Source organism: Caenorhabditis elegans, chromosome IV, assembly GCF_000002985.6.
Source record: "Caenorhabditis elegans chromosome IV".
In the NCBI taxonomy this organism is placed as follows: Eukaryota; Metazoa; Nematoda; class Chromadorea; order Rhabditida; family Rhabditidae; genus Caenorhabditis; species Caenorhabditis elegans.
The window spans coordinates 6,978,811-6,998,530 of NC_003282.8; the positions used below are offsets into that span (position 1 = coordinate 6,978,811).

Below are 19,720 nucleotides of genomic sequence, written 5' to 3' on the forward strand. Positions count from 1 at the left end.
GGAATTCGGACAAATGAGAAGTGAATATTCATTTGAAATAAGTTTTACATTACTTGCACTGTTGGCTGGGTGTTAAAAATAGGTTCAATATTGAATTAATAAAATGGGACAATTCACCGTGCAGAAAAAAACGAAGGAAAAGGCTTAAAATTGAAGAAGAAGTATAAAAGAATCACATGGGCTTTTCAGGAATTCAGTAAATGTTTGGACAAGTATATCAAGATACTGTACATCTGGAACTTTTCTTTTTCTTTGCCATTCGAACACCGCCTCCCGACATCATCATTGGTTCATTTTTCTTTGATTTACGACTGGAAGACTTTGCAGGAACCTGAATTTTTTATGATTGAATGTTTGGAAAATCTCAAATTGATAGTGTGGAATAAATTAAAAACTTACTCTACTCAACGAGGCGGCTGCCATAATATTTGAAATGTAAAGCTGTTCATCATCTGAATCCGACGAAGATGATGTACTATATCCATCCATTTCGGGATACCCAGTAAGCAGATTATTTGGTGTTTTTGAGTAGTAATTATGGTGGTTAGGAGATGTAGGAAGCTGAAAATTGAAATATTGTTGGTCTAGAGTTTTCTCATTTTAAGAAACAGTACAGCCAACTTTACTTTGAAATATTCGAAATAGTCTCCCAGGGCCAAGAGATTCATTTAAAAAAATCAAAAAAAATAAAAACTCTATTTTCCAAGTCTTGCTATTCTCTATCTCCCTCTCTCTACAATTCTCCTCTAAAAAAAGAACTGCAAAACAAACTAGAGATTTGCTTCGCCTACTCTTAAACCAATCAGATGGAGTGAACATCTTTTGAATATACCGTTATTGCCGCCAAATACCTAACGAGACCCATAGTTTGGGGGCGGAACGTTTCACTTGACAGTGAAGCGCGTTTGATATCAACAGGGCATTTTCCTGCGTCCTCCATAATAACAAGAGTTGAAAAAGCAAATGATATTTATCGTTTTTTATGGTATTAAAATATTTCAAGTAGGTATTTAAAACTAAAAACCTAATTCAATTACAATGTTAATTATCTTACCTCATGAGAGTACTTCTTATCGAAATTTGGACTATTATTCGATGAACATGGTAGAACAGTTTCATATATATTTTCTGATGGAGGAGGTGGAGGAGCTCTTTGTGGTGGTTTTGGTCGTTGATTTTGAATAACCACACTTGGTTTCTGAATCGTCATTGTCGTCGTCAAATTCTGTTGAATGACATGAGGATGACGTGGTGCAACCCTCGGAGAAGCTGGGATACGAACCACTTTTGTGGATTTTTGTGTCACTTTTCGATGCGGCGAACCCAACCGATCCTCATCAAGCAACTCTTCGTCTTCTCCACCACATGTTTGATATCCACAAAATAGGGATTCACCAACTCGCGAATATTTCACGCCGAGCAAGTTTTTGGAGCAAACACAACAGCAAAAGCATTCCGCAGACGCGTGCCAATGAAGATCTCCTTGTGACATATGTGGAGTGTCAGAAGAGAATGAAAGACGGCATGTTGTACATGAAAATGTTGATGAAGATGAGTGAAAACATTTCAAGCACACGGGTTTGTTTGCTCTGGAAATAATGGTTTAAAATACTTTTTCGGGTTTAAATTGTATACCTCTGCATATATTTTTGATCAGCTAGAACATCATTGCATTGTGCACATTGAAAATGATGAAAATGCCACGATCGTCCTTCAGCTTCTAAGCATTCATCCCCGAAGATGACCTGAAAATCAAAGATATTTGAATCATATTGCATTTTGATTGGCGGCCGTTTTAACTTTGGGAGTTGAAATTTAATATCGGGAGAACCTTGAAGCATCTGGAAAAGCGCAACTTTCACTGGTGGGGTCACAAATTTACGAGAATTACAATTGTGAACGTGAATTTCGAAGAAGCACAATTGGAGGTTAGGAAAAAAGTTCCAAAATAAACTAGACACTCTAGAAATCTGAAATTGAAGAGGGAGGCATGTATTTTTGCCAAGGATTTCTACCGTAATTGCACTAAAAAAAGATATAATCGTTTATGTATTTTTTGTCCCACGAGTCAGAAAATAGTATTGGAATTATTGGAATTATTAACACAAAATTGTTAGGGTGCAGCTACTACAGTGCGTCCAACTTCTATAGCACCCCCCCCCCCCCCCAATTTGGCGGTTTGGAGCTTCTCAAAATATTTTTTGAAAAAGTGTTAGTGCAGTTCGATAGCAAATGTTGAAAAACCTATGCTCCCCAATTTTCATTATGATATCTCAAAAATCACAGGAATTAGGTCAAAATATCGGAAAAATGGCCGTCCAACTTCTATAGCACCCCCTCTGATTTTTGGAAATTTTCAGTAAAATCGGGGGTTTTCTTCTTAATTAATGAATTTATTTTGTGAATAACTTTACACCAAAATAATCAGACGGTTTCATTTTCACATTTAAAAAATAAATACAACCCCTGAAAACACGTGGAACGCCTAGGATTGTCCTGGAACGTTCGTATTTGCTACAAAGGCCATTTCTCGGCTCCCAATGATTTTCGCAGCACCAAACTTGACCAAAATGATCTTCCCCACCTATGTATTACTATTCAAATAATTGTTGAAAACATTTATTCATATGAACCAAATGGTAAAGGGAGCAACTGCAGTGATTTTCAAAAGGCTTGATTTAACTATGAAAACTAGCGTTTGGAGGCGCAGAGCTGAAGGTTGGTAATACATTTTCGACTAAAAATTACTAAATTATAGCAAAAAAATAAAAATTATATTATGTGAACATCAAATCTGTGGAAATCCATGGATACATCAAATGCTAAACATCTACAATCACCGATTCAGGTTTTGTCTGTTAGTTTTTAGGTTCTTTGACCATAGAAATATTCAATGAGCAAATTCGCTAAATTTCAGTTGAGTTATAAATACAGCTAGAAAAATCGTCATTCAGAAAGTTATATCTTACTTTCGTCTTTAAAATTTTCGCGTGTTAGCTTGAGAAAAATACTTGCGGCCTCGCTTTGCCTTTGTCCTCTTTTGAGCGGTCTCATGAACTTTTCCTAATAAATTTTCGAAGACTTCTAATCAAAATCAAAGCTTCAAGGATATTTGAACCGGATGAGCTAAAATTCTGTACAATAGGAAGTCAAAACCATCAGCTCTGCGCCTCCAAACGCTAGTTTTCATAGTTAAATCAAGCCTTTTGAAAATCACTGCAGTTGCTCCCTTTACCATTTGGTTCATATGAATAAATGTTTTCAACAATTATTTGAATAGTAATAAATAGGTGGGGAAGATTATTTTGGTCAAGTTTGGTGCTGCGAAAATCATTGGGAGCCGAGAAATGGCCTCTGAAGCAAATACGAACGTTCCAGGACAATCCTAGGCGTTCCACGTGTTTTCAGGGGTTATATTTATTTTTTAAATGTGAAAATGAAACCGTCTGATTATTTTGGTGTAAAGTTATTCACAAAATAAACTTATTAATTAAGAAGAAAACCCCGATTTTACCGAAAATTGCCAAAAATCAGAGGGGGTGCTATAGAAGTTGGACGGCCATTTTTCCGATATTTTGACCTAATTCCTGTGATTTTTGAGATATCATAATGAAAATTGGGGAGCATAGGTTTTTCAACATTTGCTATCGAACTGCACTAACACTTTTTCAAAAAATATTTTGAGAGGCTCCATACCGCCAAATTGGAGGGGGGTGCTATAGAAGTTGGACGCACTGTAGTACACACGTACCAAATTGAATTATATCTATAGGTATAATTACGTTTTCTTTTTTACAAATTATGTTTCAAAAACCAAAAATTCAAATTTTCAAAAATGTTTCTTAGCAAATCTCCCTTTTCTTCTTTTCCAAACTATTTTTACTATTCTTTTTGCTTTCTTGTCCTCAATTATTTCAAGTTGCGACACTTTTTTCTCCTCCAACCGCCGGCGCTTGGTGTTTCACCAAATCGCCTATCATAAAAGTTTGCACACCACATGTATCGGAAACTCAAAGCAAACAGTGTAAGGGGGCCATAAAATGGATGGTTCAATTGTTATAGTAGAAAGGGAATATAAAGTACAAAAATAGTGCTACTCACCTCATCACACTTGGCACATCTCGGCTTGACCTGTTCAGCATGGTGTCTTCCACAGTAGATCTGCAAATTTTTACTGTTTTGTGAAAAAAACATAAACTTTTATAAAACTTTTATCACGGTCTCAAAATAGAATGATCAAATAACATCGTAAGACATCCCAAAATTTTTTTTGTAGAGATGATGAGTCTGCAGTAATTCTCGAAATTTTTCAATTTTAAATCAAATTTTAAAATGAGAAATTTGACAATTAGGCAAAACTATTACCGAACATTTTTGACAAATCTAAAAATGTTTGGGTTGTTGTTGATTATATAAAATTGACTATATGTATTGACCATTGACACATTGTCTATATCTTCCAAAAAATTCAATTTCTGATAGTAAAAATTACTTTTTAAAAAATTCCTAACCTGATTGTCGTGTGCAAAATAAATCAAATCAACAAGTAGAACATCACACGTTTGACACCGAAAACACGATGGATGATATCTTTTTCCAGTTCTTGCAGCCATCACACTGATTTCTCCTTCTTCAAGACGTTTTGGACACTGAAAATTTACATATTCTAGTCGTGTTTTCAAAATTTGTTGAATAATTGAATAATCCTGATTACTCCAGAACGAGTTAATTTGTAATTTGTGTCTCAATTTCATTTTCATTTTCTCATTGAAATCCGGAGAGATGATAAAGATCTAAAATCCAACATCTTCCAAATGAGATGTGCCATTCAAATTCATCTTCAAATCTCAATCTGTCACATACAATTTGTTCACATTTTGTTGCGTTTTCGCTATGCAAAATCTGGCGAAAAGAAATGCATTAACAACATGTAGTACAAGATATTTTTCACTGTTTCAGAAACAAATAAAATTAATCGTCCAAATTCTTCATTTTATTGTTAGGACAGTCTCCACAAAATATACTCCCCGCCGTCTCGAGCAGGTGTTTTTAATGAAAGCAAAAAAGTATTTATATGGACTAGATTACAAGATAAGTAGCAACATTATACGGTCAAGTGCATCCTCCAGCCGGTGGTTCAGTTTCTCCATGTGTTTCTATAGTTATGTAAATACAAGATGGTATGCCCCTACTGCTACCCTCTTGACCGTCTTAGAATCTTTGTTGGTAGTTGTAATTTAAATTTATTTTTAAGAATCAAATATTTAAATTCTCAGTTGTTTAAAGTGTGCACATTGTGAATTTTCTCTTCTGTTATAAGTTAAGTAACCTCCGCATTAACAACAGACATGTACAACCATAAGTTGATAAGACCTCGCGTCTAATCTGACAACCAGACACCTAAAATTTTGAAATGGATTAGGCAACAGACACCTCTAAACAGAAAAACGTGACAGGGTAATCCTAGGGAAAAACTGCCTGTCTTCTGCCTACGCCTGGGAGGCACGTAGAAAGGTAGTGAAGACGTACCTACCTATTTCACAACTTCAATACTTTTGTTTTCCAAGTTCTTGTACTCAGCTAATCCTCAATATTCGGCGATAATTACTTGTAAACTATCAACAACTAACAAGTACCCTTGACACGCACACGGGTAACAATTGGAACTGACACATCCAATTCAGAAAACAACATGACACTGCCTGAATTGTCTACAAAAGGCAGATGTTCCCATGTCTCCTAATTCAGGTCTTCAAACCAGATACTTGGAGGGGCAACCAACTGGGCGAAGGGTATCAAATGCGCGAAAACCCCTGACTATGAGAGGGATCCTCTAAGAAAAGTGATTGATGACATGGTAACATGGCACCCAGGAAGACCATCTGTTCGGCACTTCCCTTCCAAAAATATACTGTTTCTTTCACCCTATAATTGACTTCTTGCTTTCCTTCTCATTTTCCTTGTTAATCTTGTTATGAGTAGTGTTTAGATCAAAACGCCCCGCGCGCGCATATCGGAAGAAGCTTTGTTTGATCTACCTACCATCTACCCATGACCGGATTAGATTAACACTGAGACGGCTCTAATCAGATTATAACTCAATGAACAAACTAAAGAGAACGAGCAGAAGGAGCGGAAATTGAGTATATTACTGTACATAACATTTACATTTACTAACTTAAGCTAGACCCCTAGCAACCCTTGGAAATTCAAAAGCAAAAATTCTAAATTCCTAAAACGAAAATCCAAGCTAACCCCAACAATGAGCCCCGTTGTCTCTCCTATTAATAAACATGTAACGATGCATAGGTAATTAGCAGTGACTGCTGCTGCTCAGCTTCTCCTCTGACAAACAGCCGGAGCTTCGTAGTAAAAGAAAGATGGATGAACATTGACAATAATTGCATATTGTCTATGACTCTATCTCTGTTTCTCTATTTCTCTCCAATATTTAGATGTTGCAATAATAATTGCAGACAGTCGGTTGCCATTGAATGAAATTATCGTCAGTGGAGATTTATTCGAAATCCACTTATTATAACACAAAAAACCACATATCATAATTTAAATACTTCAAAAATGTTCAGTTTTTTCAAAGTTTCAGTTAAAGTATGGGTGTATTGTTTCAAAAAATGTTAAAATTTAAAAAAATAAATTTTGAGCATAGTTTCGTACTACTAGAATGTTTAAATAGCAGGTTCGTACAACTAAAATGTTTAAATACAAACGATTAAAACGAAATTGGAAACTCGTAGAAAGTATTTTTGAACGCCTTCCAAAATTATAGTAATGAAAAATGAGTTTTTCCCACTTTTTGACTGTATGTAAAATAAAATCAAAAATTTATTTGAACATTTTAACACTATACATAGAAGCTTTTTTTACGGTACTGACGATACCTTCAAAAACGATATCAGAAAATTAAAAAAAAAAGGTTTATTTTTCGACGAATTTTCATGATTCCATTTGTCCCTTTCAAGTTGCTGCAACTATTCTCATGCCGTACAAAAATCTAACACCTAAGCAGCTGGCTTCCCCCATCGAGGTCAACAACCTCTTCTTCTCATTCTTCAGAACTTTTTTGCCGCACTCTCGTAAGTGGGACTATCCGAGAGCAGACGGCCCTCGCCGTTGTTAATGAGCATGACCTTTCTCAAATTTCCGTCATTGTTTATTCTCAAGTGTAAGACAGTGCCTACACGTTGGGAATGCAAAGGCAAAAAGCCGCCCGACAAAAAAGAAGCCGTGAAGATGATGATGAGGAGCATCCCAGCATAAGCATAGATGATGGTGCGCGGAAAGAGAGCGCTCGCGCATAAAGATTTATGAGTTTTGGGGATGGTGCGGAAAGACGAAAAAGAAAATGTTGTTTATGGTTTCATACGCCACAGTTTGGCAAGATTTACGGTTGTGCTCAAATGGGTCGAATGTCATAATAAGGCCGGGTGACGATTTTTCAATAAAACCAAACAAATTTTGATGGAAAATACTAACCTTTTCACATTTTGTATCAAATGGAGCATATTGAACAACACCACTTCCCAGGCATTCAGTTTTTCGAGTTCTTTCAAACATTCGCAATGTATCCGCTTCTTCTGCATTTAAATCTTCACAATATCTAACATCAGAATCCTGTGGTGGTAGTTGATAACGTGATTGACGTTGTCGCCATTTTTCTCCAGCTGATCCAATGAATGGTACCTTGTTTTCCGGGAGACAGGCGAAGTAGGCATGAACCTGTAAGAATTTGAATTTGAATTTGAATTTGAATCAGTATTTGAAGTGCACAAAAAACCATCTGTTTTGAACGGTCCACAGGTTGTGAACATTTTAATTGGTCTAGGTTTTGGTGTTCAAAAACCTAATTCAATTGTTCTTTATTGCACACGAGATCATTCAAAATCTCTATACTTACCATATTCGGCTTCAGACCACTAGGCACCCATGCATACTCGTCCAAAGCACATCCACTGTCATCATCAGATGTTGAATGCCTGTGAGCATCAGCTGCAATTCGGATTCTCGAAGCAGGCGATAGACCACCTTGAGCTCGACGTGATGAGATGAGCTGCGGTGCGAATTGCTCCGATGCTTCGAGACGACGACGGCGAATTCGTTCGCTCATCTGAAATAGGGACTATGAATTGAAAATAACACATTTTCATAAGAGAATGGCAAATTATACGATAAAGTTGAGGTTGACTTGGAAAAAAAGAAAAATAGTGTATGCAAAATCACTTCAAAAAAGCCTCCAAAAAAGGGTGTGTTAAGTGTTAAGTGTGAAAAGAAGACCAGTCCCTCTCTATAACCTTTTTGCTGCCATATAAAAATGTCAATCACTTTGGCAACACCATCACCATCATCCACAAAACTAGACCGGTCTCTCCATTGCCCCGTAAATCCCCACGACGACATCTGACCGTTTCATTTCTCATTTCACTGCAGAAAAGGACATCGTCTTCTTCGTAATGTTGATTCAATTAGAGAAAAAGATTCCGAAATCTTCAACTAGAAGACGACGTCCCGTTGAAGAATGAAAAATAGTAAAGAATCGGGAGACGTGTGTTTATGCTAATTTGATATGGCCTTGTAATAGAGGAATGACTGTTTGCCGTCGCGCACGCCGCCCCGTTTTGTCTCTGTCATTATACTGGTAATAACGGAAAAGTGACGGTAACTAATGGATTAATAGGAACATCTCAAAGGAAGAACTTTAAGATCTCAACGAATCTAAAGTTTTACTGTTGATTCCGACTTTGCGGTAGTGTGTTCGCAAAAAAGTAATAAAAGTAACAAAATTTACCATGATAGTTCCTGTGCATTTTAGAATGTGAAAATTACATACGCTTCATAATTTATATTTGAAGCATTATTCTATTATAGAGATTGTGGCAAGATCCATCAAGAGGAGTAGAAGACACCTTTAAAGTCTCACGTCATGTTTTCACAAACTCTCGGTACTTGAGGATATTTTTATAAACTATTTTCTAGGTCCTTTGGAAGTATTAGTGTTTTCACAAAATTTTATTACTGTTTCAAGGTGGCCATAAATTGCGAGGGTAATGTTTTTGAGTAATTACAACTGTTATTTGTTGTTAAGGAAAAAATTGCTGGCACAATCTTTTGAGAAAAATAAAATGAGAAAAACGAGCCATGAAAAAACTATTTCGAATATTCAAGTAACTCGAGCTTTTGTGAGAGCGGAGAAAAATTATTGTAAGAAAATATAAATGTGTGTTGGAAAAAATATAGGAAGGCGTAGAATGCCTAGTTTGAAAATTTCTGTAAAGATGAAAATGATTTCTGCTCAAGCTCTTGTAGCAGTTCTGAAATTGCCATCACTTCACGATTTCAATATTGAACGCAACAACACCCTGTACTACCAGAACACCAGAATGTGTATAGCGTACAAAAAATGACTCATTTTGCGGTAAGAATGAAATTGTGAAAATTGAAAACTTAAAACAAAAGTGAAACTAATGTGGAGGGCGTTGACCGGAACCGCATGGAATATCTCCCATCAGAACCCAAAAGCTACAAGGATCCTCCCACATCAACTAGAAGGGTGAGACGCAGACCGAGAAGCAGTATTTTGAGGGCGGGGTTAACAGTCTTACCGCATGTGTTTATGTACCCCTCATCTCGGCCAGGAAGGGTCTATATATGTGTGTGTGTCTATGGGTGACAGGTGTTATGATACATCGGTACTAAAGATGTTATCGGTTAGAGATTGGAAGTCCCTGGAGGGTATTGGAGTTGGTTTTAATCTAATAGAGGTGAATAGAGTTGCGGTAGATCAAAAGTTGAGGGCTCTTTTTCAAGTCTTAGATGTAATGATTAGATTACTATTTAATTATGAACTCTTATAAGATACTAAGATACTAATTATGAACTCTAATTTCCGCTCTCAAGCCTGCTCCAACAGAATTTCAACGCCTATTAAAACGGTAATAATTCCAAGAAGAAGACCGCACAAAAAAGCGACGCATTGAGGACAGGGGCGCAATGGTGAGGACCGAACGAGAAAAGACAATAAATCGTTTTTGACACTTTTTTGCGTCGGTGCCCTATGATGCGCATGTGTGAGTGAGACGAGAGACAGACACCTCACATCACGGAAGACAGCCGGTGATGGTGATGATGGTGCATGAGAAGGGGATGAGGAGGAGAAGGTTCATTAACAGAATGCATATCATGATATCAGAATGTCAAACGTTTGCCCGAAAAAGATACCATTGGCCCAGAAGTTGCCAAAGCTTGGGCCGAACTTGGGTAAGATTTGAGCGAAAATCGGTTGAGGCCGCACTGAAGTTTAAAAAAAAACCAAGTTTGGCAAATCCCCTTGAATGCTAATATTTTTGTAAATAATATATTAACGTTTCAAATTGTGTTGCATCCACCGTTTGGAAATTTTGGTTGTTTCTCATATTTTTATTATAGTTTCAAGGTGGCCATAAACTACTTGAGAATTTTTTTGAGTATTGAATAATCAATACTAGCAAACGTTTGGCAAAGAGTTGAAATGCCGAGATTATTTTTGAAAACAAGGTCTATGAAAGTTGAATTAAAAAACGTTCTAAAGTGTTGGAAAAAGTGGTTGGTATATTGCGATGCAAGACTGTTAGAGGGTATGAACGGAAAATATCGACAATGGCCTGAAAATTCAAAATACGATTTCAGTTTACTAAACTCTATTCTGAAAGTGAATAGTTTTCAAAGGTTATGTTAAAACTTACATTTGAACACTTTTAATTACTCAAAAGAATTACCCTCGCCATTTATGGACACCTTGAAACAGTAATAAAATTTGGAGAAAACACCAACACTTCCAAATGACCTAGAAAACTTTCCCGTCTTTCTTTTTTTGTGGTTCCCATCATAGTTTTCACCTCGTGTTTCGTTCAACCGAACAAAGATTAGAATGTGAAAAAATGAAGGAATGGAAGTTGGTGCGCGATGACCGTTAAAATACATTTGATGTGAACTTCAATTTCACATTTCACGGTTACTGTCACCAAATCGAGAATAACTGGGAAAAGGGATGAGTGTATATTACATTTTTGCAAACTACTGGTAAGGTTGCACGAATTTATTATACTAGCATACAAAAATTGTTGTAAAGTTGGAGGAAAAGGGCTAAAAAAAAAGCCAAACTTTTCGAACAAAAGAACCTTTAGAAAGAGTCTTAAAACATGATAATCGATGATCATCGTCGCTGATGACACTCCTTTTTTATACCTCCGATGCCCTTTTAATATCAATAAAGAGAAATAAAAAGAGGTATAGGTATACGTTCCGCCAAAACGGAACGAGAGATGATTGTATGCATACATTTGATGAGATGGAGAACACATTGTGGGTGATAGGAGGGTGTCTCTCTACCTCACCTTGTGCCCGTATAAGTAGTTGATATAGTATATAAATAAACGGAAAATGAGAGGGAGAGAGAAGAGGTATAGAGATAAAATTATAATGATGGTATTATGCAGTCAATTGGAGATGTCTTGTTAATGAGTACTGATAAATTATTCTGTTTAATACAAGAGATTCATACGAAACAACGAAAGCTTCATTAACTCTAAAAGTACGTCGGAACTTTTCACATTAAAATTTGTTCTATAAAATTTGAGAAACAGTAATAAACAATAGTTCAAACTTGAAATTTTAGAGAAAATGCAAGTTACCATTACGAAAATTATAGAGGTTCGTAAAACAGAATACCGTAAATACAATAATAGATTAGTTCAAAAGTAAAGAGAATATTTTTCAAACCTTTTGTCTCTTGAAAATGAAAATATGTTTAAAACTGGAGGAAAAAGTACTGAAAAGGCAAATGTGAAAGACTACTGAAAAACTTATCAAAATTTGATTGAAAAAATTCGAGAAAATTAAATTTCTTCTCAGAATCATATCACCGTAAGATTATTTTCATAGAAATTCTTGGAGCAAAATGTAAACTATGGTAAATAATTTTTGGAATGGATGTGAATATTTTGTTTTCATTCATATTCGATACTGATAAGATTGAAAAAAGCTACAGTGCTTTAAGTTTTTTGAAACTCAGCAAATTTGATAACTTTTGAAATCTAAAACGTTTGAAATGTTTTTAAATTAAAATTCCTTTTCAAGAGTGAGTAATTGAAAATGTCTCACAAACTTCAAATCCAAAACCTTTAAAAAACTGCTACATGTGAAAAATTTTTAGAGCCGAGTCATCATTGATAATTCCATAAAAAAATGTTACAACTGGTTGATATAAAACAATGACACAACTAAGTCTCGAATAGAATAAGAAATCAGAATAGATAGATTTGTAACAATTCTTCCCCCACTTCATTCACTTTTCTGTTTCTTCTTGTGCTCCTCCTCATCTTCTTCTTCTTTTCATTTGAATGACACATTGATCACATCTTGGAAGAAGAGGAGGGTAGTCCCCCTCTAAAGACCCACTTATTCTATTCATTCATTCCGAAATTTATATATTTTAAACTTTTCGACTCTTGGTGTCTAAAGTCTCAAGATTTTGTGTGTGTGTTGTGGAAGAATTTTGAAGAGTTTTGACGAGAATAATGAAAGAAAAGTGACACCGAAATGATAAATGTCATTCAGATTTTTGATTTGTCAGGTCAGGTACATATATTTCATTTTAATCAAAGAATACTTGGCGAAGTGATCAAGAAAATATTTTTTAAAGGTTTTAAACGCGAGCACTAACTAGTTAGTCCGAAATTAAAATACTTTTTTTTAAATTAAAGGTGAGCTGCAGAAAATTTGAAAATTATACATATTTTTTAATAATCTATTTAGAAGAAAAGTTCTTGTTCAGGATCAAATTCGCCAGTAAAAAATATATATAAAACTGCAAGGGGAAAATACTATATTTTCTGAAATTTGAGGCAAGTCCGTTCATTCCAAAAACAATAGAAAAATTAACCAAAAATAATGGATCGAATTTCATTGTCTTTATTTTTTGAGAAAACAAAATCTATGAACATGAATATTTTTTAATTTCATGAAACTTCGTAAACCATCCGAGTAATTTGGGTTTCATCTGACAGACAAATAATGAACATGAAACAGTAATTTTTTTCAAAAGCCATTACATGAAAGGCTCAAGGATTTTGTTTAAAAACGGCAGGAACGGTAAATTTTAATTAATTCCCCAAAATTTATTTACCATATTGAGTTTTTTAACTTTAAAAAACGATGTGTCTATTAGTTATTTTTCAATTTTATGAAACTGTGCATATAAACCATGCGTAGTAATTTGAGTTATATCTGTTAGACAAATAACGAACTTGAAACAGTAAACATAATTTCAAAAAAAAATTTCAAATCATCATAGAAAGGGCTTGAAGATTTTGTTTATACACGACAGAAACTGAGATTTTACTAGTTTAGTAACAAATGTGTCATAGAAATGAAATTTATTAACTTAAAAAGAGAAAAAAGTGCTCACTATATGTTATTATTCAATTTAATTAATCTTTGCTATAAAGTAATTTGAGTTATATCTGACACTGACAAATGACGAACTTGAAACAGGAAAAAATTTTTGAAAAATTTAAAACCAATACATGTAGGCCATAAGGACTTGGTTCAAAATGTGGTAATATAGAAAAATAATGCTGAAACAGTAAAATTTTACTGTTTCGTTAAAAATAAAAAAATCTTCAAAAGAACCATATTGTATTGACTATTAAAAAATCGGGACAATTTGAAGAAAAAGTGAAGAAAAGTGGGAAATTCTGGTGTCCGCTCAGTCGAAAAAATAATAAAAATATTGTTTTTTATTGCGCGACGCGGAGTGGCAAGGATGAAAGAATGTGCAAAAGAAAGAGAGAGAAACTTTCATATTCAAATAAACGTATTTTCATTCAAATTTTCCAAAAGAAACATTGATTTCAAAACAAACTTTTTGGCACTTTTCTTTTCTTGCTCGAAACACCAACTATGTTCGAAAAACAAATATTCAAAAATGAAAAAAAAAGTAAGAAAAAAGCAGAAGAGTTTTGAAATTTTGAAGGAAAAGTAGTAAAATACTGTAAAAATTGAGAGACCTAGAGAAAAAGAGAAAAGATTACCCAAAAAGAATGGAACCACAAGGACTAAGACCCCATCTCTTCCCATCATCATCATTCTTCAAACAGAAAACAACAATTCTCAAGTGTTTGATTGCTTTGAAAATATATTCTTGAAATATGACATAAGCAGACTTTATATTGACTTCAAAACATATTTTACAGTTCTGGAGTTGTCAGACTTGAATTTTTGAGATTTATCTAAATGTGTTTGATTGGAGTTTTTAAGACGTGAACATTTTCAGGTGGAAAGTAGAAAAGCTTCGGAAAAGATGTAACTTTTTGGAGTATTGTCAATGTTAAGTTTTTAAAAAATACCCATTCCTCTAGTGCTAATATGATCAAATATATCAAATTTTTCAAAAGGTTACAGATTTGGAAAATCAGGCAATTTACACCAAAACGTTGACGTTTTCGAAGTTGAACAAACAAATAAATACAACAAAAATCCTATTTAATGCTTGAATGTCAAAATGCAATAGTAATTTTCCTACAATCTAAACTATTTCGGAAGAAAAGTTCACCTTGTTTTTGTAGTATTGAATTTGTCGTTTATATAATGAGCTTGAAAAAATCACTTTTTTTTCACATTCAGATTTCTAATTCTATGGTAATTCTAATTTCCAGCAAACAACAGTTGCGGCAATTGCCGGTTTTCTACATTTGTGTTGAAAAAAATTGTGTTGGCTGTGTTGCCGAAGAATGCAAGCTAATACTAATATTTATTACCAAATATTTTAATGAGAAGTTTGAAACCGGTATGATTTTTTTTTGGTTTACCGAAAAGTTTAAATTATTCTACTGAACTCACGAGGTCATTGAATAAATATAATATGAAAACTCTGTGATTACTCATTTATAAAAAAGTCAAATCAGCCGAAAATTACAGAATAAGATATCGGAAAACTGAAAAAGTCTGTTACTTTATACATTCTACATAACAAAATATTAGGAGGCCGTTAAGAAAACAACAGTTTTAAACTTTTTCACAAGAATATGTACTTTATCCAAAAGTACCGTATTATTTTGATTTTAGAACTACTCTGATAAGAAGAAAGCAGTATATGACTTTTTCTACATATTTTAAGATACCCTATTGAAACAGTGATATTCATTACTAAATTGAGTCTTATTTAAGCGTCATCAAGTTAATTTAAAGAAAAAAATTTTCTAAATTTTCTATAGCAATGAAAATCACTGTTTCAATAGATTATCTAATAATCTCATACTTATCTGAAAGATTAATGAATATGAATGACGAACGGATGTATAATGAATGACGTTAACAAACTTTTTATAACATGCCGTATTTTCTCTATTAGTCTTGCATGCAAGATTAATTTTCGATTGACCCCTAAGGGTGTAAGACTATTAGAGGCTGCAGCACTAATTTCTTTGTATAATTGACTCGTCAAAAACTTGTATTGAAACAGTCTAAATCATAAAAAATACATTATTTTCCATTTTTCCATCAGCATCATATTAGACGAATTTATTGAAGTTTCAAACAAAATATTGACGGTCACGCAAAAAAAAGGTATTAGAGACTGCAATACTAATGAGGAAATAAGATAACCTATTGAAACAGTAAAATTTAAAAAAGTTTTAGTAATGAAAATCACTGTTTCAATAGGTTATCTAAAAAGTTGTTGAAAATAGTAATTTACTAGTCTTTACGATACATATGAGATACATTTCCAATAAACGTAATACGGTAATTTTAGAAAGTGTAAATTGAGGACAAATAAAATCAGATGAATATGGATAAAAATGTATGAAACACAGTTGAATAAGAAGAGGAATAAGAAAAGAAAACGCATGCGCCCGTGTGGCCGTTCGTCCGTTCCCTTATTCTCATCAGATTTTATCTTGAATGTTTTGGCTGGTCCTCTTCTTATTCTCCTAGACGACGATTTATTACCGGCCACACACACACACACATATAGACGCATGTGCATCTCTTTTATATTTGTTAAGTTTCTGATTCAGAATAAAAAGGTCACAATTTTTTGATGAATTTAATCGTTGGAAAAGTTTATTTTTATTTGAGAAAAATTATAAACAACAAAAATGCATTGCTCTTCATCATCGTTGAAAACTGAACGAAGATATATAGCAGTACTGAAACAGTAAATTTTTTCAGCGTTTCAAAATTTTTTCTCAGCTTTTGTTGAAGTTATAAAAAGTGGGTAAAGACACTCTAAAACTATCTAAATATCTTTATTTTCAATATGCATTCTGTCTACATTGGCTCCGTGAGCCAAATAGGAACTGACCGGAAATTGGAACGCTTTCTCCACACTCACATACATTTCCAATATCTTTCAACATATTCGGAAATATGTTGTTGAAAAGAATAAATGTTTACAAATCATGCACTCTCTCATTCTTCCGACGACAGTTCAGATGATAGGGGAGACGTTTACTCACTCACAAAACAAATGCTCGGAGCATCTGTTGCTTGTTGCTCTCTCTATCTCGCATGCTTCTTCTTCTGTTGGGCAAGTACTCACCACACATCTGGCAGTTATGGTTCACCACGCTGGCATCATTCCGAAATTAATAGTTTTGAAGGAAACACAACAAAAAATGAAAATGAAAATTCAAACTCAAAGTTGTGAAATTTTGGAAATTGGTGAAATTTTTCATGTTTTGGGTTGTATAAGATTAAAGTTAGAGTATAGAAAGTACAATGAAGAAAAAAGTGTTCAAATGAAAATAACATAACAAAACTTTCGAAAAAATATGTTTAACATTTTAAAATAATTTTCAGTAAAAAGATGGTGAAAACTCAGTTTAGCAAAAAACAATTTTTTACAAGTATATTCTAAATGCGTTTCAATTGTATATATTCAAACATTCTAAAAATTGAATCTGCAGAAATGCTTGAAATTCCTTTAAGAAACCGATATAGTTTAACTTTTGAAAAAAATTGCTGTTTCAGGTTTGTTATTTGTTAGTATCAAAAATAACTCAAAGTACTATAATGATTGTTAGCAATTGGGTTTACTGTACGTCATTGTTTGATAAAATTTCAGCTAAGTTTTCTCAAAATTTTGGGCAACTCGAACATGATTCAGAAAGCTTTCAGAAAAGAAAATGTATTGAAACCTCGGGAAATCTTTGGAGTTTTCATAATAATCTGCTAGGTTGTTATGGAACCACATAACGGGTCCCCACATTGTAAACACTAATTAGCAATCGGTCTTTCTCTCATAACTTATGGGTAAGAAGACAATAGAGTCCTTCCATCCATCTAAATCCCTGTTAAAAACAAGATTTAATCCCGATTCAAGGTTTGCTGATTAAATTTTCTTTTATATTCCCCTCTTGGTTCATAAAAGTTGATGACTATGTCAATTACAAGTAAGATCGTAATCATTCATCTTTTCACATCTGATACGTCAACATTTTCTAATGAATATGGATATGCCACTCGTATTGCCTTCCGCGCGGATTTACCGCACGGAAGATCAAGACCTCGGCGGGCTTTTTGAAGTGACCGACTCTCGAGAAGGTCACTCTGATGTTACTCTTTGCCGCCTTCCTCACTCCGATAGCTAAACGGGATAAGAGATTTGATTTCAATTTCGCTAAATTTCGAGGAAAAGCGGCACTTCAGATTCTTCTTCCAAAATCCGGAATTTGCACATAAAATTTGCGCGGTCGCGTACTGTGAAATTCGATATCACTTTTATAGAATTGACGACAATTCGGGATTCAATTGAGTGAGAAGTGAGAAAATTGCAACATTGTAAGAAAATTGTATAGCCTTCGGTAGTGAATGTATGTCCTACCAGAAAATATATTTGAATTTTATTCAAAGTAAAAGTTCTTTAAAAATTGCATTTCAGGTGTGAACATTACTTTTTGAAAAAAACAGTGTTTAACTCCTAGAAATTATATCCGATTCTCCAATTATTAAGCATGCTTTGTAGGCCTGCGTGCAAGTGGAACCTACGCCTACATAGTACCCCCATACGTACTTATTCTCTAAATATATATAAAGCATTAAAATAAAAGTTTCAGATTAGGATAGTATACGTTCAAATATTTCAGATGACATTATTTGTTCATGATTCTGAAATTTATTGGTAACCCGAGAAAAGAAAAATAAGAACTAGAATCCTTTAGCAAATACAATTGTACATCTAAAATTTAAATTGAAGATTTTCTTTTTTTTTTTTTCGAAAATTTTCTAAAGGTATTTGAAACTTGACTGCACAGGTAGGAACGGTGAACGCGCGAAATAGACAATTTGACGAATCACTGAAGATGCGTGAGCTCGGGTATGCAAAGTATGCAAACTTAAAAGAGACTCATTTGCATTCGGATTCCCCTTTTCTTTTGAAATGATAAACAAATAAACACATTGAGGGCACGGAGACACGCGCGAAATCTCGCACTCTCTTCAAGCCTTATGGTAAAAGATGCACAATGTGCACAACACAATGGATCGTATTTCATACACAGCTACTGGCATGATGAATTGTCACTGAGGGTATGAAGTTCAATTGATGATTTATATAGTTTTTGAAATTTAATTTTGAGACATCACAGGGTTTTTAGAAACTTTGAACGTTTTGCAACTGCCTGAAGAATATTGGAATTTCAAAGTTTCGACAGTTTTAAATTTGCATTGGAACATTAAAAAAATTCAGAAGCTTCTTGGAGAATTCGAGCTAGTTGGACAGAACAAAATCTTTAAGAATTCCTTCAATTTTGTTTTGGACTTTTTTCAAAAACTTATTAGCTTAGAGCTTGTTAACAAATTCTTCCGCTCGTTAGAAAATGGTCCCTTGTGAGAGTAAGTACACGCGGAAACAATGAAAAAGTAGGATAGACAGCGGAAAAAGATTTCAAATTTGAACTACTTTTTGTTGAGTGAAACCCTAAACCAACGAAGGCGGGAGGAAGAAAGTTGATGGGGCGGAGCGAATTGATGAGGAGAAGAATGTTTTAAAGAGAAAAATTCAGAAATATTTGTTGAATATTTTTAAATCCGTACCAGAAAAATGAAACCAGATCGACAGTTATTGTTTCTGATTTTTCAAATTTTTAAGTAACTATCAGTGAAATAATGGAAAACTGGAAAATGGGGCAGTAAATACAATTTAGAATTAGGATATGAAAAACTACATTACCAGAGCCTACTTTTCCTCAAAATCTTCAAGAAAAAGTACACAGAAGTGCACACATGTCGCCATCTTACTGCAGATGTCCACAGGTGTTCATAGAGATTATGAGAAAAGTGGCGGCAGATCATAAAAATTGAATAAAATGGTCGAGAATTGGAGGAAGAATAAAGTGTAAAAACATTCCCCAATGTATTTTTTAAATTTTGAAATTTGAAACATTAGAAAATGAAAAACTGGTTGTTAACAAAATAATTACTTATGCTGTCATTAATATAAAGTCAATGAAACAGTGAAATCAAAAAATTTTGAAGATGTACTAAACCATTCTAATTAAAACGTACCTGTTTTATATTCATAACTCGTAGGATTTTTTCTATTATAGAACACAATCGAGCCCGTTACTAATATTTCTTGCCTGTTTTTCTAATATTGGTTAGAATTATCTTGTGGTTATTAGATTTTAACTAAGTCGCTTTAAAAGTTATTTCAAACAACTTTTCT

At 34.0% G+C, this 19,720-nt stretch overlaps 1 protein-coding gene and 50 non-coding genes across 52 annotated transcripts; 20 read left to right on the plus strand and 31 right to left on the minus strand.

Moving 5' to 3' along the window:
* Window positions 1-23: 23 nt before the first annotated feature.
* On the minus strand, window positions 24-8,125 carry prkl-1 (LIM zinc-binding domain-containing protein; the record flags this gene model as incomplete). 2 transcript variants are annotated; one of them, NM_171372.4, is made up of 8 exons in its annotated part: window positions 24-331; window positions 400-561; window positions 1,055-1,589; window positions 1,636-1,745; window positions 4,102-4,161; window positions 4,512-4,649; window positions 7,495-7,737; window positions 7,916-8,125. In NM_171372.4, the coding sequence occupies 8 exons, from the start codon at window positions 8,123-8,125 to the stop codon at window positions 218-220; spliced, it is 1,572 nt and encodes a 523-aa protein (NP_741435.2). The 2 variants fall into 2 exon arrangements, with proteins under 2 accessions (NP_741435.2, NP_741436.2); NM_171373.6 differs by lacking the exons at window positions 7,495-7,737; window positions 7,916-8,125 and having other exon boundaries at window positions 218-331; window positions 4,512-4,760.
* Window positions 4,221-4,241, plus strand: 21ur-8882. The gene has a single exon (NR_056047.1).
* Window positions 4,914-5,125, plus strand: ZK381.37. Its single transcript, NR_056048.1, has one exon. It is a non-coding gene; the product is annotated as an Unclassified non-coding RNA ZK381.37 (non-coding RNA).
* Window positions 4,998-5,018, plus strand: 21ur-12182. Its single transcript, NR_056049.1, has one exon.
* Window positions 5,123-5,261, minus strand: ZK381.36. The gene has a single exon (NR_056050.1). It is a non-coding gene; the product is annotated as an Unclassified non-coding RNA ZK381.36 (non-coding RNA).
* On the minus strand, window positions 5,387-5,737 carry ZK381.50. The gene has a single exon (NR_056051.1). It is a non-coding gene; the product is annotated as an Unclassified non-coding RNA ZK381.50 (non-coding RNA).
* ZK381.53 lies at window positions 5,946-6,093 on the minus strand. The gene has a single exon (NR_056052.1). It is a non-coding gene; the product is annotated as an Unclassified non-coding RNA ZK381.53 (non-coding RNA).
* ZK381.57 lies at window positions 5,952-6,099 on the plus strand. Its single transcript, NR_056053.1, has one exon. It is a non-coding gene; the product is annotated as an Unclassified non-coding RNA ZK381.57 (non-coding RNA).
* On the minus strand, window positions 6,373-6,518 carry ZK381.61. The gene has a single exon (NR_056054.1). It is a non-coding gene; the product is annotated as an Unclassified non-coding RNA ZK381.61 (non-coding RNA).
* On the plus strand, window positions 6,379-6,524 carry ZK381.43. The gene has a single exon (NR_056055.1). It is a non-coding gene; the product is annotated as an Unclassified non-coding RNA ZK381.43 (non-coding RNA).
* ZK381.47 lies at window positions 6,966-7,182 on the minus strand. The gene has a single exon (NR_056056.1). It is a non-coding gene; the product is annotated as an Unclassified non-coding RNA ZK381.47 (non-coding RNA).
* On the plus strand, window positions 6,972-7,399 carry ZK381.39. The gene has a single exon (NR_056057.1). It is a non-coding gene; the product is annotated as an Unclassified non-coding RNA ZK381.39 (non-coding RNA).
* ZK381.42 lies at window positions 7,254-7,394 on the minus strand. The gene has a single exon (NR_056058.1). It is a non-coding gene; the product is annotated as an Unclassified non-coding RNA ZK381.42 (non-coding RNA).
* Window positions 8,126-8,630: 505 nt separating the features above from the next.
* Window positions 8,631-8,780, minus strand: ZK381.60. The gene has a single exon (NR_056059.1). It is a non-coding gene; the product is annotated as an Unclassified non-coding RNA ZK381.60 (non-coding RNA).
* A 296-nt stretch (window positions 8,781-9,076) lies between these two features.
* Window positions 9,077-9,097, plus strand: 21ur-1101. Its single transcript, NR_056060.1, has one exon.
* Window positions 9,098-9,530: 433 nt separating this feature from the next.
* On the minus strand, window positions 9,531-9,736 carry ZK381.45. Its single transcript, NR_056061.1, has one exon. It is a non-coding gene; the product is annotated as an Unclassified non-coding RNA ZK381.45 (non-coding RNA).
* On the plus strand, window positions 9,612-9,736 carry ZK381.51. The gene has a single exon (NR_056062.1). It is a non-coding gene; the product is annotated as an Unclassified non-coding RNA ZK381.51 (non-coding RNA).
* A 291-nt stretch (window positions 9,737-10,027) lies between these two features.
* ZK381.54 lies at window positions 10,028-10,173 on the minus strand. The gene has a single exon (NR_056063.1). It is a non-coding gene; the product is annotated as an Unclassified non-coding RNA ZK381.54 (non-coding RNA).
* Window positions 10,034-10,179, plus strand: ZK381.59. The gene has a single exon (NR_056064.1). It is a non-coding gene; the product is annotated as an Unclassified non-coding RNA ZK381.59 (non-coding RNA).
* A 303-nt stretch (window positions 10,180-10,482) lies between these two features.
* On the plus strand, window positions 10,483-10,503 carry 21ur-10110. Its single transcript, NR_056065.1, has one exon.
* Window positions 10,504-10,731: 228 nt separating this feature from the next.
* On the minus strand, window positions 10,732-10,752 carry 21ur-11522. The gene has a single exon (NR_056066.1).
* Window positions 10,753-11,148: 396 nt separating this feature from the next.
* Window positions 11,149-11,364, minus strand: ZK381.38. Its single transcript, NR_056067.1, has one exon. It is a non-coding gene; the product is annotated as an Unclassified non-coding RNA ZK381.38 (non-coding RNA).
* An 895-nt stretch (window positions 11,365-12,259) lies between these two features.
* On the minus strand, window positions 12,260-12,436 carry ZK381.34. The gene has a single exon (NR_056068.1). It is a non-coding gene; the product is annotated as an Unclassified non-coding RNA ZK381.34 (non-coding RNA).
* A 578-nt stretch (window positions 12,437-13,014) lies between these two features.
* Window positions 13,015-13,035, minus strand: 21ur-2087. Its single transcript, NR_056069.1, has one exon.
* Window positions 13,036-13,241: 206 nt separating this feature from the next.
* 21ur-4660 lies at window positions 13,242-13,262 on the minus strand. Its single transcript, NR_056070.1, has one exon.
* Window positions 13,263-13,477: 215 nt separating this feature from the next.
* On the minus strand, window positions 13,478-13,498 carry 21ur-10023. The gene has a single exon (NR_056071.1).
* Window positions 13,499-13,568: 70 nt separating this feature from the next.
* 21ur-15247 lies at window positions 13,569-13,589 on the minus strand. Its single transcript, NR_056072.1, has one exon.
* Window positions 13,590-13,693: 104 nt separating this feature from the next.
* Window positions 13,694-13,714, plus strand: 21ur-7804. The gene has a single exon (NR_056073.1).
* Window positions 13,715-14,066: 352 nt separating this feature from the next.
* ZK381.40 lies at window positions 14,067-14,158 on the minus strand. Its single transcript, NR_056074.1, has one exon. It is a non-coding gene; the product is annotated as an Unclassified non-coding RNA ZK381.40 (non-coding RNA).
* A 614-nt stretch (window positions 14,159-14,772) lies between these two features.
* 21ur-870 lies at window positions 14,773-14,793 on the minus strand. Its single transcript, NR_056075.1, has one exon.
* A 327-nt stretch (window positions 14,794-15,120) lies between these two features.
* 21ur-1004 lies at window positions 15,121-15,141 on the minus strand. The gene has a single exon (NR_056076.1).
* A 185-nt stretch (window positions 15,142-15,326) lies between these two features.
* 21ur-6799 lies at window positions 15,327-15,347 on the plus strand. The gene has a single exon (NR_056077.1).
* A 99-nt stretch (window positions 15,348-15,446) lies between these two features.
* On the minus strand, window positions 15,447-15,467 carry 21ur-13206. The gene has a single exon (NR_056078.1).
* A 133-nt stretch (window positions 15,468-15,600) lies between these two features.
* 21ur-6755 lies at window positions 15,601-15,621 on the minus strand. Its single transcript, NR_056079.1, has one exon.
* Window positions 15,622-15,748: 127 nt separating this feature from the next.
* 21ur-13536 lies at window positions 15,749-15,769 on the plus strand. The gene has a single exon (NR_056080.1).
* A 325-nt stretch (window positions 15,770-16,094) lies between these two features.
* Window positions 16,095-16,208, minus strand: ZK381.46. Its single transcript, NR_056081.1, has one exon. It is a non-coding gene; the product is annotated as an Unclassified non-coding RNA ZK381.46 (non-coding RNA).
* On the plus strand, window positions 16,104-16,124 carry 21ur-14995. Its single transcript, NR_056082.1, has one exon.
* Window positions 16,146-16,166, minus strand: 21ur-7120. Its single transcript, NR_056083.1, has one exon.
* A 116-nt stretch (window positions 16,209-16,324) lies between the features above and the next one.
* ZK381.49 lies at window positions 16,325-16,425 on the plus strand. The gene has a single exon (NR_056084.1). It is a non-coding gene; the product is annotated as an Unclassified non-coding RNA ZK381.49 (non-coding RNA).
* ZK381.55 lies at window positions 16,342-16,404 on the minus strand. Its single transcript, NR_056085.1, has one exon. It is a non-coding gene; the product is annotated as an Unclassified non-coding RNA ZK381.55 (non-coding RNA).
* A 20-nt stretch (window positions 16,426-16,445) lies between the features above and the next one.
* 21ur-14586 lies at window positions 16,446-16,466 on the plus strand. Its single transcript, NR_056086.1, has one exon.
* On the minus strand, window positions 16,460-16,578 carry ZK381.56. Its single transcript, NR_056087.1, has one exon. It is a non-coding gene; the product is annotated as an Unclassified non-coding RNA ZK381.56 (non-coding RNA).
* A 485-nt stretch (window positions 16,579-17,063) lies between these two features.
* On the plus strand, window positions 17,064-17,084 carry 21ur-11205. The gene has a single exon (NR_056088.1).
* Window positions 17,085-17,391: 307 nt separating this feature from the next.
* ZK381.41 lies at window positions 17,392-17,740 on the minus strand. The gene has a single exon (NR_056089.1). It is a non-coding gene; the product is annotated as an Unclassified non-coding RNA ZK381.41 (non-coding RNA).
* Window positions 17,527-17,706, plus strand: ZK381.35. The gene has a single exon (NR_056090.1). It is a non-coding gene; the product is annotated as an Unclassified non-coding RNA ZK381.35 (non-coding RNA).
* Window positions 17,741-18,274: 534 nt separating the features above from the next.
* Window positions 18,275-18,543, plus strand: ZK381.48. The gene has a single exon (NR_056091.1). It is a non-coding gene; the product is annotated as an Unclassified non-coding RNA ZK381.48 (non-coding RNA).
* An 84-nt stretch (window positions 18,544-18,627) lies between these two features.
* Window positions 18,628-18,714, minus strand: ZK381.44. The gene has a single exon (NR_056092.1). It is a non-coding gene; the product is annotated as an Unclassified non-coding RNA ZK381.44 (non-coding RNA).
* Window positions 18,664-18,684, minus strand: 21ur-8686. The gene has a single exon (NR_056093.1).
* On the plus strand, window positions 18,671-18,761 carry ZK381.52. Its single transcript, NR_056094.1, has one exon. It is a non-coding gene; the product is annotated as an Unclassified non-coding RNA ZK381.52 (non-coding RNA).
* A 108-nt stretch (window positions 18,762-18,869) lies between these two features.
* Window positions 18,870-18,998, minus strand: C25A8.9. The gene has a single exon (NR_056095.1). It is a non-coding gene; the product is annotated as an Unclassified non-coding RNA C25A8.9 (non-coding RNA).
* Window positions 18,999-19,441: 443 nt separating this feature from the next.
* On the minus strand, window positions 19,442-19,462 carry 21ur-9962. The gene has a single exon (NR_056096.1).
* Between the last annotated feature and the right edge of the window lie 258 nt (window positions 19,463-19,720).